Source organism: Carassius gibelio, chromosome A13, assembly GCF_023724105.1.
Source record: "Carassius gibelio isolate Cgi1373 ecotype wild population from Czech Republic chromosome A13, carGib1.2-hapl.c, whole genome shotgun sequence".
Taxonomy (NCBI): Eukaryota; Metazoa; Chordata; class Actinopteri; order Cypriniformes; family Cyprinidae; genus Carassius; species Carassius gibelio.
In genome coordinates, this window is record NC_068383.1 from 6,172,439 (window position 1) to 6,190,254 (window position 17,816).

The following is a 17,816-nucleotide window of genomic DNA, read 5'->3' on the forward strand; positions in this document are numbered from 1 at the left end:
TACTTACACACACACACACACACACACACACATATATATATATATATATATATATATATATATATATATATATATATATATATATATATATATATATATATATATATACATTAACATTAACATTAAATAGAGTGCTTTGTTGTACATATATAAGATCATAAAATACATATATATATAAAATGTGTTTTTTCATAGTAGTCAACGAAATATGAAATGAAGGTGCGGCTTTATGTTATCGAGAGGAGTGTGACTCCAGGACTCCAGGCTCCTGCGGCCCTTTAAGACGCTGGTTTTTGGGAGGCGCTTGAGTTCATTTCAACACACCCGCCGCCTGACGCTCCGCTCGACGCCCAGGAAGAGAAACCACACATCTATCGCCGCAACTTTAAATATGACTATTCATTTGTTGTTTTGACGTGTATTTTATCGTGTTTACGTTGTTGTAGCGGTACTGAGGATAATAATGCTGGATGGTTGGACTAATGAAGTTCAGTTTGGATTTCTCCCGGTTACTGGGGCTCAGCGGTGAGTTTCACTGCATGGAAACTTTGTTTCTGACTGTCCGAGATGTAAAGTTAGTTTTCCACGAACCAGAGCTGTAAAACACACGTCATAACCCGCTTATCTCACCTTAACGCGCGTTAGTGACAGTGATATATTGTTTTATTATACCAGTCAGTTTTATATATATATTAAAAATGTATCAAATATATCATGTCAATTATGCAAATGTTGTTTAAGTCCACATAACTGCGGTTGCAATCAATATAAACATTTTACGAAAAATAAAAGTAAAAGAATAAGTTTCAGTTTCTTTGTGAGGCGTTTTGATTATACAGTTTGGTTTATTGTTAAAACTAATACAAATACTGTATAAATCATGTGCAGCAGGCCTTTGAATCACACAGACACTAAATCTGATTTTAACAGCTGGTCATTACCTGTTTGAGTGTGTTTTTTAAACGTTTGCAGACCGATTCAGATTGCATCCTAATGTAGTGATTATTTGTAATAATTTCAGTAGGATTGCCTCAGAGGTTTTAAAGGTTGCCTCAAGTCTTTTTTGCCTCAAGGGCTAACATGGATTTTTTTTTATTATTATTATTATTTTTTTTATATAAACATAAAGGTTCTTCTTTCTTAACAATAAGCAACAAACTTGATCAATAACCATTTTGGATTTTCTCAAGTTACTCCTATGGTTCTTTGGAAATTTAACACAAGTTCTTAACCTTGAAAATACAAGCTTATAGCTGTTATTTGGAACTTTTTTTAAAGTTGGTTTTCTAAGCTAGTATATCATCTTGCTTAAGGTGGGCAATATTCATTTTGTCAAACTCAATTTAGTTCCAGATTTTTATTCCAACCCTGGTCCAACTCACATACAGGAATGTGCCACTTTATGATGTAATAGTGTGGCTAAACCCCGCCTCCGCATAAGATCAATGCCTGCTTCTACAGCACTGCCTGTTTAGCCCCGCCCGCCAATTTGTGCATGTTCTAAGTAAATAACAAGAGAGACAAACGCAGGTCTACACAGAAATCAAACGATAAAGGTACTCAGAAGACAACAAGACGCTGTGCAGTGCCAAGTTGTGGAAAAACACAGTCTTTGCATTGCCGTCCTTCTGATCCCAATATTAGGAAAGAGTGGGTAAACTTGATTTTTAATGAAGATCCAGTAAGAATTTGGTACTTTGTTCATTTCATTTTACCCGTGATTCGTTTACAAACAAGGAACAATTCCACACAGGATTTTCTGAAAGATTTAAACTAAATGACGATGCTGTGCAGACTATATTGGATCAGACCGTATGTCGTACCACAAAAGTGTGAGTAGTTGTTTTTATTATGTGGTCCCTATTGCTTTGTGTGTTATTACAGATCATTTGATATGTACTTGGTATTTCTATGTTTATAACCCGAATCACAGCAGAGTCTATCTGTGTAGGATGAAGGCTGACAAACATACACAACTGTTAGCTAATCATCCCAGTGGGCGTTTACTTCCGAGTCTACAATCTCCCATGCCTATTCAAACAGAGCGTTCAGACGAGGGGTTCAAAATAGGGCAGGAATAGCCTATTGTAAATTACAATGTTTTTTTGATGTAAAAAAGACTGGAATTTAGAACCCCTGCATTAGAGCACGATCCCACAGGTTTACAAAGAAAATGAAAATTATTTGAGGAACTTTTAAAGGTTCTCCTATATGACATGAAGTACTGCTAGTCTTGTCTAATATTGGGCTGTTTTTAAAGTTTGTAGTAGAAATGTAATATTCATAAGCAGAACAAGAACCAATACCATAAAATGCAAAAAGTGTAAATATTTTTTTTACAGCGATCCTGTTGCTGTACATTGCTATTTACTTGTCTGTTGCATTTTGTAGTAAAACATTCAGATGTTTTGTCAGATGCTTCGAATAGCTTTCAACCTCATTCCTGGTTTTGAAATGAATGTCTTTGTTACCATTGTAACATCCTTACAGTCCTCACTTGTCTTTTCTGCTGTTGCGTGCAGTACTTATTTGTAGTATGAATCAAGATTCTCAGTTTTAATCAATGGATTGCGTATACTGACTCACAGCAGTGAAAACACTATCAGTTGGGATCATTTGCATGGAACAGTTTGCATGATCCGAGGAAGATGTGACTAGCCCAGGGCCACATGGTTTCTTTATCTAAGGTAAATCATTTTTTTGGACCGCCATTGTCACAAGGCTGTCAAAGTGTGAGATGAGTAACTTTAAGGGAAGTGTGCTAGCCAATGCATCACGCCTCAGATCACAGCTTGCTTGGATCTGCATTTGTTTGAGATTTGTGGTGTTAGATTTGCTATGATTTGAAACCGAAGGCAAGCTGTTTGCAACTCTTTTCTGCATTTGGGATATTAAGAGTGTGGTTAGAGTGTGTCTCTCTAATAAGGAATCAATTAACAAGCATATAAAGACTCAAATCTCTTTCTGAACAGGAATTCTAGTGTTTGGGTAACAACTGTGGAAAAAAATGTGGGACTTGGTGATTCTTTCCTGTTTATGTCAAACAAAAATCAATACTTTGGACATTCCGCAGATGGTTGCTTATTGTAATGTATCAAAGCTCCGGGCTGAATCAAGAATAAAACTATCACTGAATTGTCAAGAATCCCATAACAGAAAACAACTGAAAAATTTGTCTGAAAACCATCTGCTTATATTAGCTGATGGCAAAATCCAAATCACGGCTGTTGGATGATCTTCAAAGAAAGCATCGTTTTACAAGGCAGCAGTGTAAATGGTTTCTTGAGGAATGTTTTGAGCTGTGTAGTTTATGTGAGACCGTGTAGCTTGGAGAAATGACTGCAAGGTCTAATTTTACCACTGCAAAGGAAACTTTAGGCTTTCTGACAGTTGAATTACAATCTTGCAAGGACTTTGGGTTCCATGTTTGTTGACTAATTTATGAGTGCAGTTTTCTTCTCACTGATAACTCAGTTTGCCCTGGATTTTGGTCCTTTTTGGCAAAGGTGATGTGAATTTAAAATCAAGTTTAAAATTTTCTAACATAGACCAGGGGTGTCAAATTCAATTCCCGGAGGGCCGGAGCCCTGTAGAGTTCTGTTCCAATCCTGTTCCAACACACATACCATATAGCTTTCAAATAAGCCTGAAGGACTTGATTAGTCGGATGAGGTGTGTTTAATTAGGGTTGAATCTAAACTCTGTCGGCCTCTGGCCCTCCAGGATTTGAGTTTGACACCCTTGACATAGACCTTGAATTTCTGTACAGTAGAGAAACTAATGCAGATCTAGAAGTAAAACCCAGACTTGATTGTGAAAGTTTCATGGGTTTGTAATTGTAGCACTCTGATTGCAATGACTTTCTGGCAGTTTTAAAGTGTTGTCACAAATGTATGGCTTTGGGATGGACTATAGGAAATGGTAAATGTTGTGATTTGACTGTTCTAATACAAAACAATTGGCTTGTGTTTTACATTTCTGCCTTATTGAACGTTTTAACTCTGTTCACAGAGTGTGATGTTGACTAATGCTTGACTGATTCTCTTGGCTTGAACTGGACTTTATTGATTGTTTTCTCTCTCTTATCTTTCCACAGGCTCCAGTGATGAGAGGCCAGAGGAGATGGACACGGGTGCCCTCCCCGAGCAGAATGACCACACACTCTCACAGGTACAAGAACAGTGGGTATAAGTTCTAGCTGGTTTTTGAACCAGCTGCTTGCAGATGTCAGAAATTAAATCTGAAAATAAAGTGTGAAATTTATTTAATTAAGGTTTTTTAACTACTATGGCAACTATTCCTGCACAATTTCTGCACAATAACCTTAGAGAGTATACTGTATAAAGTTTAAGTTTATTTATACACTTTTAAAGCCACTAAAGAAACTTTTAATGCTAAAATCTTTGATTAGTTGTTGACTTTCCACCAAAATATTAAGTGGCATAGCTGTTTTCAACATTGGCAAAAAAGTGATTTCTGAACAATCATGTGACAAATTCAGCTTTGGCATCACATGAATAAATAACTTTAAAAAATATATTTAAAAAGAATCCGTTACTTTAAATTATAATAATATTTCACAGTATTACTGTTTTCACTGTATTTTTGATCAAATCAGTGCAGCCTTTATGAGCATAAGAATCTTTAAAAATCGTATCAACCCCAAACATTTGATGGAAGTAAATACATACAGTTAAAACCTTTTTTTTTTTTTTTTTTTTTGCATATTGAGGTAAACTCGCTTCTATTATCTACTAAAAATCACCAGTTGGTCAAAATCAATAGTACAAATGAGTAAAAAAAAAAAAAAAAAAAACTGTTCAGAGAAATCAATAGATTCAGCTTTTCCAGATGCCAATAATATTTGTGTGTAATGGAAAGCCACTGATACTGATGAAGTATGGCTTTAGGTGTCCATATTTCGTTGGGCCATAGTAGATATCTTTGGGTCTTTGGTGTTTTTGTTAGTGCATGAACATTATCTTCTAGTCATACCTCAACATATCAGTTGGGTTAAGGTCAGGTCAGTGTGCTCCAAACAGAGATACTCCCAGCATATACTGTGCAGCTGCTTTGAGGCTCTTTTGTTCCAAGTTACATGGTGTATTATTTTGGTGAATGTTTCACATTCATGCTGAAACATTATCGGCCCTTGATAGTGTGCATTCTTTCAGTGAGTAACATTAGAGAGTGTAAGAGATGTCTTCTGTTCTAACCCAAACGTTTTTCACTGCGGTCGTCTTTAAGCTAACTAAAACTAAACTAAATGGTAAAAAGATATACCCTAAGCTTTGATTTGCATTTGAAATGGTTAACCATTCACAGAATGAGCAAGACATTCACTTGTATATTATCAATCTGCATATGGATTTATAGAGGCCAAAATCCTCCACAGTGGTTTTGTAACTGTTTTAATCAAATATAATTAAAGAAATCTATTTTGAATAGGGTACAGTAGGATTACCTTCTTAAACCTCTTAAATAAGGGACTTGCTGCACTGTTTGCTGCTATTTTGCACAATATTTTTTCTCTTCTGAAAGCAGTACCTGCATGTGCTGATAATATTACATTTGTGCTTTACAGGATGTCTTAATTGGTGAGGAGGGTCTCAGTGAGGAAGAGAGGGCCAGACGGAAAGCAGAGAGGCGGAAAGCCAAGAGGAAGGTGAGAGGAGTTGAACTTTAACACACTATGTACAAGAATAAATCCACTTTAACCTAGAGCTGACTGTCAGGGTAGATCTATTGAGCATTGTGTTTTTTTCTTATTGTGAACAGAGCCCTAAATAGAGCCCTAAGTAGATTTTATTACATGCATTGTGTTGCTGCCAAACATACATTTTAATTTGTCTTTTTATTTTTATTTTTTTAGCGTCATCGTCAGCGAAAGAAACTAGAGCGGGGTAAAAAGGATGAAAGTACTGAACAGGTAAATTGAAACTAGTTTAAGGCTCAGGATGGTGTGAGAGGGCTTAGACAGAATATCATTAGAGAGTTTTCTATATTGTGTATTCCCCGGTATGCAAATATATCTGCGTGAGAGTACTACTTAAAGGTTATATACACATTTGAGTGACAAGGAAACATGCATGAGTGAGAAAATAAAAAGTGTGACGCACTTGATAGTGTTAAGTACAATAAGCAGTGAAAATGAACTCTGTGTGGTGCTCTCTCTGACTGACAAACACACACACACACACACACTCAGGAAGCACCTTTCCCAGACAGCATGCAATCACCAATTTGGGAAGTGCATGATGTTTAATCAAATTATTAAGCACAATAAGCAGTGAAAAAGAACTCAATCTGCTGCTCGTGCGGCTAGCACACAGCCGAAGCTTGCGTACTGAAAGCCCCTCTCTCAGACAGCGTGTGTTCGCAAAAACAGATCTCTTTCATGTTTCATGATGCTTGACACACACAATTGTCAAAATGCTCGTCGTGTGGAGTGTTCACGTAAACGCAGTCGGTTATGTGTTAAATGAACATAAACAGTTGTGTGAAAAGCGGATGTGTTTCAGTATATTGGACAAATTCAGCTTGTCTTAAAGGGACAGCACCATTATTTACCTGCTTCTGTCTGTCATTATTAATGTTAATGATTCACTGCATTTGACTAAATCACTGGATTTTTAGTAAGAATCGGTTCATGTTTGATTGATGCAGTGAAGATTATGCAGTGTTTTATTTATACACTTTATTCTGTAATATTACTAAGTTAAACCTAGCCTACTGAAGCTAAATAAATTAAGTTTGTTTCATATTTATTTGTTCTATTTTGCTTGTACTTTGCTTATTTGTCTTATTTTTAATAATAATAATAAAAAAAACTATATCGTGTTATATATAGTTAATGAGATATAAAATTGATCATGCAATAAAATAAGATTTTGGTTATATTGTCCACCCCTAATTGCTACAAATCAGTGCATCATGTTCAGAAATGTCACTTACAACCATATTTATTGGGTATTTAAGAAAGCATGTTAAAAATAGTTGTTTTTGTTGCACACACACGGTCTAAAAATGCATTTATTTGATCAAAAATACAGTAAAATAGTAATATTTTTTTTATATTATGACCATTTCAAATAAAAATAGTTTTCTATTTGAATATCTTCGGAAATGTAATTTATTCCTGTGATGCCAAAGCTGAATGTTCCGCTGCCATTATTTCAAAGTCACATGATCCTTAAGAAATCATTCTAATTCAGCTTCCTTTGAAATATTTATTTGTAACAGTGTAAAAGTCTTTACTCTCTTGTTGGTTGCTAGTTGTTGTTTTTTTATTACTATTGTATTATAATCCTATTTATTTCTTTTAATTTACATAGATTTTCCATGAAAATAGCCATAGATGCTGGTGTAGCAATAAAAACAAACAATAATTATTAAAATGTGTATATATTTGTTTTCAGGGGGAGGAGAATGGCGGAGCTGATTCTGAACTTGACGAGTCTGAGGAGTCTGAGCCAGAGGAGGTGGAAGCTATAGGCCTTTCAAAGGTGGAAGAGAAGCCAGTTACTCCTTTAGGTAAAAGTTCATCTGAAGCTCCACTGGCATCAGGGAACAAAAGCAACCGGCAGCCGACGGCCCGGTCTAGTGAGGAGGTACGAAAACTGAGCCAACTATACTGTTCCCGCTGATGGATGCTGAGAGTTTCGATTTGAATGTTTAATTGTTTAAATGACTTACTTTGACACTGTTTCTTCATCTTTAGGACCCGGGGTGGGATGTGAATAGTGCTTTTGTTGCCAATGCCGTCAGTCATATTCGACCCAAAGCTAAAAGTAAAGGAGCTCACAAGTCGAAAGAGAACAAGGAAAATGAAAGCAGACCAGGAGAAGTGAGTTTTTGTAATGGTTTATATAATGTCCTGTGGTCTGTTACCATGTGCCAGCTTCCCATACTCTTGTGTGGTAAAGGTGGAGCCCATAAATGCTGAACGTTGGGATTCTTGGTTATTAACATAGTTCATAAATCTGTTGGTGCTGTCACTTTGGGCTTATATGACGGCTTCTTTTCCTTTCAGCTGGTAGTACTGCAACTGTCCTGATGGATTGCATGTTTCACTTTACTATAGATATTGCCTTTATGCGCCGAGGTCAATTGTTTTGTGCTTTTAGAACATGTTGAATGTAAACACGTTTTTTTTATATATAACTTCTGTGTGTAGTTTTGCACATGACTTCTTCCTGCATCTCCTACATGTAATTTTTTGTTGTGAAAAGTACTTCTGTGTGTCTTTCACATTTTAGTTTGTTTGGTTTTTCTTGGCTACATTTAGTGTGCACTACAATTCAAAAATAGGTAATAGTAAATTTTTTAAAAAAATGAATGTAATCAAGGATGCCTTAAATTGATCAAATATTTAATAATAATGTGTCCCCAGTAACAAAAAAAATGCAGCCTTGGCGAGCATAAGAAACTTCTTTCAAAGCAGTGTACTATGGTAGTGTACTATTGTCATATTCCAGTAATATAAAATAATGTTTTTTTTTTTATATACAGGTCATTGGCTTATCAGATGCTAACACTAAAAGAAGTGCCTTACTAGTAGGTGTGTAAAATGTCTTTCTTTCTGATACATTTCTTTCTGATACAGAGAAGGGAGGAATGTCTAGTGTGTGTGTGTGTGTGTGTTTTGTAGTTCACCCTAACGTTAAAATGGTCATTGTTCCAAACTTAAATTTCATAATTTGGCTTCAGAAGACTTGTCCACATTCATTATTGGAAATGTATTTCAGGATGTACTTCAAAAAGAAGTTGGTTTGGAAAGACTTGAAAGAGAATTAATGAACTGAGTTTCATTTTTAGATGATCTGTTTTTTAGCAATATTTCAAATGCTTTAGTAAACCACAAGCTTTCACATTTAAGTTTCACACTGTTTTTAAACAGGAATATCATAGTCAAACATTTGTCCTGTTATTCTTTACCTATACACATACACAAGAAAAATAAAGACAAATGTCTTTTGAAATTACAAGGCATTCAAATTTAAGCACCTTTAATGCAGTGCATTATTTTGTCAGTTACTGCAACACAACATGCTTTTTTGTTTCAAAGACATATGTCATTATTTTTCTTCCATAATCTCTTCCATATGAGTCCTCCTTTTTCTTCACTCCAGAAAAAGGGATTCGGTTTGTTCAGGAGGGTCAGTACACGCAAGCTCTTAGTCTGTTTACAGAGGCCATCACGTGTGACCCGAAAGACTACAGGTGATGCACTGATATGTGTGAAATCATATCCACATATCTTTCTTTTTTTGTTGTTATTAATTGACTTATTTTTGGAAATCAGGTTTTTTGGAAATCGCTCCTACTGCTACTGTTGTCTGGAGCAGTATCCTCTGGCCCTCGCAGATGCTGAGAAGTCCATCCAATTGGCTCCCAATTGGCCTAAAGGCTATTACCGTAGCGGAAGTGCACTAATGGGACTTAAGGTATGGACCAGTGGCATATTTATGTGTTTTTCTTCCTGTGCATGGAGGAAATCTGCGTATAGCTGTGTATCAGTGAATCTGTATGTGGGTTTGTTTGTAATAGAGGTACTGTGAAGCTGAGAAAGCCATGGAACAGGTGCTAAATCTGGACCAAGACTGTGAAGAAGCAGTCAATGACCTCTTGTACTGTAAGGTGCAACAACTTATGGTAAGGACAGGATTTCTCACTTTAGTTAAATTAGTAGAGCATGGACAAAGTTAGCAAAGACAAGGTTATGGGATCGAGGACCAGAGAACAAACTATAGAACGTGCTCATAAAATTAGTACGTTCAGAATGGACAAAATTGCTTCGTACAAAGCCTCTGCAGGGTTTTTACAAATCTTGTTTTCTTTTTAATGAAAGATCAGTGGGAAAAAATGACACTCGGCCATGATTCACCCATATTTTTGGAGCTACAGAACCTTGGTTGGAATAAAAGCAGCTCAGACATGCCAAGGATCTCCTTTTTTTTTTTTTCACAGAAGAAAGTCAAACAAGTTTTGAATAACAATAGAATGAGAATAATTTCATGTTTGAGTGAAGTATTTTAGTTTAGAACGGGGTCAGCTTTAAAAAAATACTTATTTGGAAGCAAAAATATTGCAATCCATTAAAATGTATACACCGAAATATAATTTGTGGCCTGTAATTTACATTTAGTCACTTTGCAGACAATGCAAGTTGTGTAGTGATGAAAAAGGTGTTCTCATTATTAGGAGCTTGGATATGATGAGGAACAGAGTATTCAGTTGCTGGAAAAATACAACACCGTGCAGGATGTTGTTGCAGCCAAGGGTAAGCAGAGCCCTTTTTCATTTTGCCTAATTTTATATTGAGCCACACGAGGGTGCTCTTGATACACTGATTTACATTAGAAACATCGGAAGTTATTCTTGACCACAATCTTGAATTACAGTAGAAGTTGTTTTGTAACACACAAAACAATGAACACAGAAATTTTATTTTAAAGAACTGATTTCTGATTTTATATATTTTAAATATATAAAATACATTCCTGATGCAGAGCTGAATTTTCAGCACCATTACTCCAGTCTCCAGTGTCACATGATCTTTCTCTGCCAACATAAACATCTAAACTCTGCTTTATTGTGCATAACACCCTTTTGATAATTCGCCACACTCAATTCATTTCTCATGGCTAATTTTTGATGTTTATTATACAGCTTCAAATCAGGACTGTGCTCTCCTCCAGCCAGGGTAAGCCATCATTTAACTAATTTCAGTTTAAATCTTTGCATTTATTTATTTTTGAAATGTTGCTCTCTCCAATTAATTCTGTATCCATATTTACCTTTCTGTCTTTCCCCCTCTCTTTCACAAGTCCTTGCAATTCCTTGTGGGTGGGAAACGTGACCACAGAACTGACAGAGAAACATCTGCGGGACCTCTTCAAAATGTGAGATTCGAATCCACATTGTCCTTTTACAAAATTGGAGTTCTAAAACGATTTGCAATGACTTGTGTTTTCATTTTTGTTGATGTTTGCCAGCTATGGAGAAATTGACAGCATTCGGGTTCTGCACGAACGTTTCTGTGCGTTTGTTAACTTTAAGAATGCCAACATGGCCTCCCGTGCGATGGAGAAACTCCATGTAAGGGTAACCTTGATGATAATTAAGTATTATTGTTGTTGTTATTGTTATCATTATTAATCAAGTATCTTTTGTTTTATAAAGATGTGATATATATATAAAAGAATTAATATATATTTATGTATTAACACGCACTCTTCTCAGGGACATTTTATTGAGAATACCCGACTAGTGATTCGATATCCAGATCGACGGATTCAGAGAGTCCTGCCGTCACCTGCAATTCAACAACCTGCAGGGGCTGCTGGGTAATTCAGTCTCTTTGTTGTTAATGAGAGAAGTAATGGTGCTTGCTTTTGATGTTATCAACAGCACTTATTGTCTTCTATAAAAAAAAACAAATGTTTTTTAAAAGAGACACGGATGTCCAAACAAATTCGTGGTTATTCCAGGCCAAGACGCAGAGGTCCTGTCAACGAAGATGAGTGTTACTTTTGGAGGACCACCGGCTGTCATTTTGGAGATAGGTGTCGCTTTAAGCACATTCCCGATCATCGAGGAAAAGATTGGCAACCTTGAGTCGACGCCAGCCTCTTTGGGAGATGACTCCATGACTGTAGGGACTGTAAACTTCACTTTGATTAACTGTAGGTCAGGACTAGTATTGTGGATCAGAGTCTTACAACAGCTCTCTTGAGGTCAGAGTTCTTCACTGTCAGACTCCGAACCTCACAGGGTTTTAAAGCAGACAGGACTCTTTTGAGGTAAGGTTTGGGTGGTGCAGAGTGCACCGCATCGCCGCCTGCTGAGGTTTACACGGCCTCTCATATCGTATGCCCTCTTCTCTCTTCCTGTGCCAACACTACCAACCCAAAGAAGAGCCGTAGATCTGATCTGACATTTGAGTTCATCCCAAGAGAATGACTTCAGTTCTGTACTTGAGGTCACAAACCCTTAAAATTTGGATTGGGAGGATCATACCAAAGAATAATACTGTGCCATATGTGGATTTTACATTGAGAAAGAGAAAAGGCATTCAGGGAAAAAAAGAGTTTATTTAGTTTGACTTGTGTGTTTAGCTTTGATTCCACTCAATCTAGTCATTCCTTCAGATTTTTTAATTGGACTTTTCCAGCAAGTTCTCTCAAGCGCCTCGAAATGTGAGACATTTGAGGGCATATCAGTATTGCAAAGGGCTGTGCGCAATAATTTGAAGCTTTAAAAGAAATTAAGTCTCTTGATAAATGATTTTCAGTTCTTCGTTTAGATTTTTCTAGCTGTCTTGCACTTTACCGTATCAGATAGTGAGCTTTAGGCTGTTCCTCGAGTGAAAAACATGATGGATGTTGTTTTTTTTTCCTCCTCACCTAAGATGAGTGGATGTTCTTAGGTGGTCAAAATTTTGTCGCTGAAGGTATTGATGATCTGTGGTCATCAGTATTTTATTTTTTTCATTGTATTTTCCAATGGCATGCCAATGCCATTTAGATATTATTTACATTTATCTATAAATATGAACGTGGAATAATAGTTTGACACAAAGTGATCACAAACACCGTTTTCGGTCATCGATCATGTCATGCTGCTTCTCAAAATGCAGAAAATCTTGTGGTTTTCTTATGCAAGAGTTCCGAGACACAGGGAACTCTTGCTTTGGCACTTTTCATGCCGTCAGCGCAAAGTTGATCATCATTTCCTCTTTTATTTAACGTTCTTGCTCTGGGTTTAGTGGATAAGAAGGACACCTCATGACATCTTCTTGTAGAACAGCATGCACATTTTTTGTTTAAGTTATTATTGGTATGATAATGAGTTCATCAAGCGGTACTCTCGTTTCAGTGCATTTGAAAACCAAAGAAACACTAATGTTAACCTAGTGTACCAAAGACAAACACATTGCTATTTTTCAACATTAAACTATTTACGCTGTGTCTGTTAATGTCTTTTCCTCAGTTTTATGCTGTAGACACACTAGGGCCTTTAGTTTAGTTGGGGTTCTTTTGACTCTATGTGACAGTCCAGAGTGCATTGAAAATATTTGCTTTCTTATCAGATCGGTTGTTTTAGCATTAATATTTAAGCTGAGGTCCTCCATGAACAAAGGGGAAGTGACTTATTTGAACAATTCTTCACTTCCTCAAAGAGCCCTTAATAGTTCAGTCATTCATTCATCACTCACATGTAGAAATTTCTCTCTTTTTGCAGTGATTGTCAAATTTCATTAGATATTTCTTCTGTAATCGTTCACACTTTTGTCACATTCATGCTCCGTATTCTTTTCAAAATGTATTTTTACTTTTATTTAGCACCGCTTTGGGAAAAAGTCATTAATAAATGTATAGAAACTTTATTTTCCTCATCCGCTTTTCTTTTTTGGTGCTATTCACTGTAAGGCTGAGTTTGTATTGGAATACTAGCTTACTGTCTAGTTTTCTTGAAAAAATAGTTATTTAGCATTGATCTTTTGGCTTTTTGATGCCAAAATAAATGCCTTTAAAAATATAAAATACCATTTAAAAGTTTGGGGTCAGTGAGATTTTATTATATATATATATATATATATATATATATATATACAGCATATTAGAAAGATTTTGCTGAAAACAGTTATCTTTTTAAATTGTGCTAATGTTTCACAGTGCAGCCAGAATCCTTTTCCGTTTTCCTTGAATAAAGTCTAAATTCAAGTGTATATGTCAACTGACACTAGATGGCCTTCTTTCAGAGGATTCACAATAAATTCACTAGTATGCCTAATAGTAAACTAAACTCCATAATTTCAGCATAAACAGACTTAATATAATGTAACTGAATATTAACGTTTCTATAATTTGTACAAATATCTAGTATGTCTTGAGAGCATCAGGCTATAGACATCCAAAATAACTGAACCATCACAAAATTCTTCTTTCATCAGCAGTACTTGAAAGTGACCTGTGGTTAGTGTGAGCAGGCATCCCAAATGAAGAGCACATGGCACACCGAGTATGAGATTCAGGGAAAATACTGCTGGATATGTAAGCAAGCCTTCACTCTATCAGAGCGTGTAGGACTTCCAGCCTGCTATTGTGGCCTAGAGCCAGTGGTTTCTGGCCTGTATGTATTGTTTAGGAAAATCTATTGATAAAACAGCTGTTGTGACTTAAGTCAGCCCTTTCCAGTAAATGTGTACACTGAATTGACATTTTATTGAACATTAAAACATTTAAAGGAATAGTACACCCACAAATTATAATTTGCTAAAATGTTCTCACCCTCAGGGCATCCAAGATGTAGATGAGTTTGTTTCTTCATCGGAACAGATTTGGAGAAGTTTAGCATTAAATCACTTGCTCACCAATGGATCCTCTGCAGTTGAATGGGTGCCGTTAGATTGAGAGTCCAAACTGCTGATAAAAACCTCACAGTGTTCCACAATATTCCACCCAACTCCAGTCCATCAATTAACATCTAGTGAAGCAAAAAGCTGTGTGTTTGTAAGAAACAAATCCTGTTTTTATGATGTTTTTTTTATTTTATTTCAGACAGTTGCTTTCGCAAAAAAAAATGTATTCCTCTATCCATAACAATGCTCTCTCTATAGTGAAAAAGTTGTCACGTCTGAATCAGGAGAGAAATATGCACTGAACAAGCACTGTCTACAAGTGAAAATGTGAGAGAACAAGGGGATGGACATTTCACCACAGTTTAGAGTTAAAATGCCTTGATTATGGATCTGATTTGGGGTTATGTGGATTAGGCTACTTATGGATTATTGTGAAACACTGGGAGGTTTTGATCAGCTGTTTGGACTTTCATTCTGACACCACCCATTCATTCACTGCAGAGGATCCATTGATGAGCAAGTTATGTAATGGTACATTTCCCCAAATCTGTTCTGATGGAGAAAAAAACTCATCATGTCTTGGGTGGCCAGAGGGTGATACATTTGCAGCTATTTTTATTAAACTATTCTTTTTGTTGAATTAGGCTTTTGCTGTTAAATATATTTTTAAATAAATAAATGCATTAAATGTAAAATAAAGTCCCACCTCCTGCCACAACTTTTTTCTTGTTAAACTTGGATTATACAAGTATAATTACTAAATTGTAATTCACTGCTTTACTCTGTTTTCTGGCAGTATAAAAAAAATGCAGCATAAAGAGCTTTTTTTTGTTTGCTTTTTTGTGAAAACAATGGTAGTATTTTCTCAGACTGTGCTGCCCTTTATGGATATGCGGGGCTGTTCTATAATGGCCTGCGTTATGAAACTCGCAACTCATGCAAAGAGAGCGAAAACAGGAGGTGATGGTGGGGTAAACCGGAGGAGGTGCTATAATTTGAAAAGGCAGTTGTTTATTGTTGAAGAGCATGTATTTATTTCATGGCACCGCAAATTGTGGCTAAGGGCAGAGCCCGGTCTCGCTGGGTAATTACAAAGCCGAGGCAGCGCCCCACCACATAAGAGCCTGTGCCTTTCCTTTACACACACACACACACACAGCCAGTGAGGACTTTTCGTCTACATCCATTAGATACACTTGCTGAAGAACCATCATCTTGCTGAAGTTGTCACTTGTGTTCTCAGCTAATGATGCCTTGGATTTGTAAAATATGTATTTATTTAAAGAACGCTCCCCAAGGCTGCATCTATTTGATCAAAATACAGTAAAAACAGTAGTTTTTTAATTTTTTTTTACTAATACATTTTAAAATATGATTTATTTCTGTGATTTTTGTATTTTATTTATTTCTTTGAAAATCATGGAATTTAAAAAAAAATTCTTTAATGAATAAAAAAAAAAAAATCAGCATTTTTTAATAGAAATATTTTGTCACTTTTGATCATTTGCTGAGTATCCTTGCAGAGTAAATTAAAATAATTAATTAATAAAGTATTAATAAAAATAAATAAAATCCATTAAAATCAATTAATTTGATGAAAATTAAATCAAAATTTAAATACATACGTACATACCTTATTGTCCCCAAACTTGTATGTTAATTTCTTTAAAAAAATCTTGTCAAATTCTAACTTTATATTTACTAATCTGTTTTTTTTTTTATTTCACAATTGCAACTGCATCTCTATATCCCAAAATGTGACTTAAATTGTACATATGACTTTATAATTCACAATCTGACTCTCACTCTGACTATTTCATAATTACTCATTAAATTGAATCCTGAGTGAGTAAAGCTATAGAAGCTCTGATAAAGGGGGTTGACTTTTTTATTTTTATTTTTTTATTGTCATTACATAATTCAGTTAGCATTGTAGATGACTGTACCATTATTATAAAATGTGGAAAAACCGTAATAACAAGGAATGATTAGGTGTGTCCAATTTTTTTGGCTGGTATAGTGAATGTCAAGAATGCCACCCATGAGTCACATAATGTATATTGGTAGTAATGGCAGTCTTGTTGATTTGAGGTGCTATATGTATATTTTTGGCAGTTTTTCCTCTCTCTTTCAGTCATTTTGCAAGGTTTCTCTTTTATTAGCTGCTCTAACAGGATCCCCCTTCCTGTCTTGGTTTACCCAGTGGGAGGGACCTGCATTCAAGCACACGGTCACACCAACTTTGGCACAAAAACAACTTAATTGCTAGTTTTCTATTCACAATGAATACATGTACAACAGAGGTTAAGTGACTGAGGAAACTTAAATATTCTCGCAAGATGGTACAGCATTTTCCCCCTAACGTTTTACAATTTTTCTTTTGTTTATTTCTAAATCTGTACATGGAAGTTATGGTAATTGTTGCTGAGGTGCAGCCCACCTTCCACACAGTTATGGATATGATTCGCTAGAAATAGGCCTGCGAATCTAAAATGGTCCTTCTGAGGTTTGTTAATAGACTATCAGCATAACATGCTAATTTGGTCACAAACTCACAGACATGCAAACATTTAAAGTAAGTACAAATAAAACAAGAAGCTGTTTGTTCCATCAATAGAGGGAAGGACTGTGGATGGGGGCGAAAATGAGTCTTGAGATATTTAAGACAATTCTTACTGTGGTTTAAAGAGAAGGATGTCTTGCTTTTTTGGGAGTGAGGTTTGTGGTCACCTCACTGAAGAACCATCTATGTGGTTATGCAGCTTCTTTTAGTTACTTGAAATTGTGAAAAAATGGATATATTCAGGAATTTAGATCTTCCTGTGGCTTAGTGTTACAAATTTGGCCATAAAAAGTTTTAAGTGTGAGCAGATCAAAATGTACGTTGCACTATCAAATTATAATAGCGACTTAATTTTTACTCTACATTACAAATACATTACAATACATGACACACACACACACACACACTTACTTGTGCACACTAGTCCATAACTGATTACAAATGACATGAAAATGAACATTGTAGTTAGTAACATAATCTGAATTACACATATTATGTAACTTTTAATTACTTTCAGATTACTTGAAGTAATTTTATCACATGGACTTGAATGTGAATATTGTGCATCATATTGATGATTAAAAAAAAAAAACAAGGACAAAGAAAATATTGAATTATATGGAATAACTCTAAACATTTAGTATTATAAACACTATATTCAGATGCAAAAACCTTGAAGTCCATCAGAGGCTTTTTCTTTCAAATGAGATTAAGATATAAATCAGTGTATATAAACCTTTATAAAAATTGCAAATTCTATACTGAATAACTTTTTAAAGTCATTCAATCGTTTAGTGAAAACAAACGTAAAGATGGAGACATCTGTGGGAGGGATGTTGGAGTGATGGGGGGAGAGAGAGGGAGAGGGAGGAGAGGGACAGAGTGTAT

General features: G+C 35.6%; 1 protein-coding gene across 1 annotated transcript; it reads left to right on the forward strand.

Annotated features, from left to right (window-relative positions):
• The first annotated feature begins 285 nt into the window (after positions 1-285).
• On the forward strand, positions 286-13,390 carry LOC128025975 (uncharacterized). The gene is made up of 16 exons (XM_052612620.1): positions 286-525; positions 4,097-4,170; positions 5,585-5,665; positions 5,873-5,929; positions 7,419-7,610; positions 7,721-7,846; positions 8,512-8,560; positions 9,132-9,222; positions 9,305-9,446; positions 9,550-9,654; positions 10,204-10,282; positions 10,672-10,705; positions 10,830-10,904; positions 10,998-11,100; positions 11,245-11,348; positions 11,493-13,390. The coding sequence occupies exons 1-16, from the start codon at positions 471-473 to the stop codon at positions 11,617-11,619; spliced, it is 1,494 nt and encodes a 497-aa protein (XP_052468580.1). The 5' UTR covers positions 286-470; the 3' UTR covers positions 11,620-13,390.
• Positions 13,391-17,816: the final 4,426 nt, after the last annotated feature.

Coding starts and splice junctions, on each gene's coding strand:
- LOC128025975 (XM_052612620.1), top strand. CDS start 471: ATGGTTGGACTAATGAAGTTCAGTTTGGATTTCTCCCGGTTACTGGGG. Junction 5,666..5,872: donor GGCGGAAAGCCAAGAGGAAG/GTGAGAGGAGTT, acceptor TTATTTTTTTAG/CGTCATCGTCAGCGAAAGAA. Junction 9,447..9,549: donor GTGCACTAATGGGACTTAAG/GTATGGACCAGT, acceptor TGTTTGTAATAG/AGGTACTGTGAAGCTGAGAA.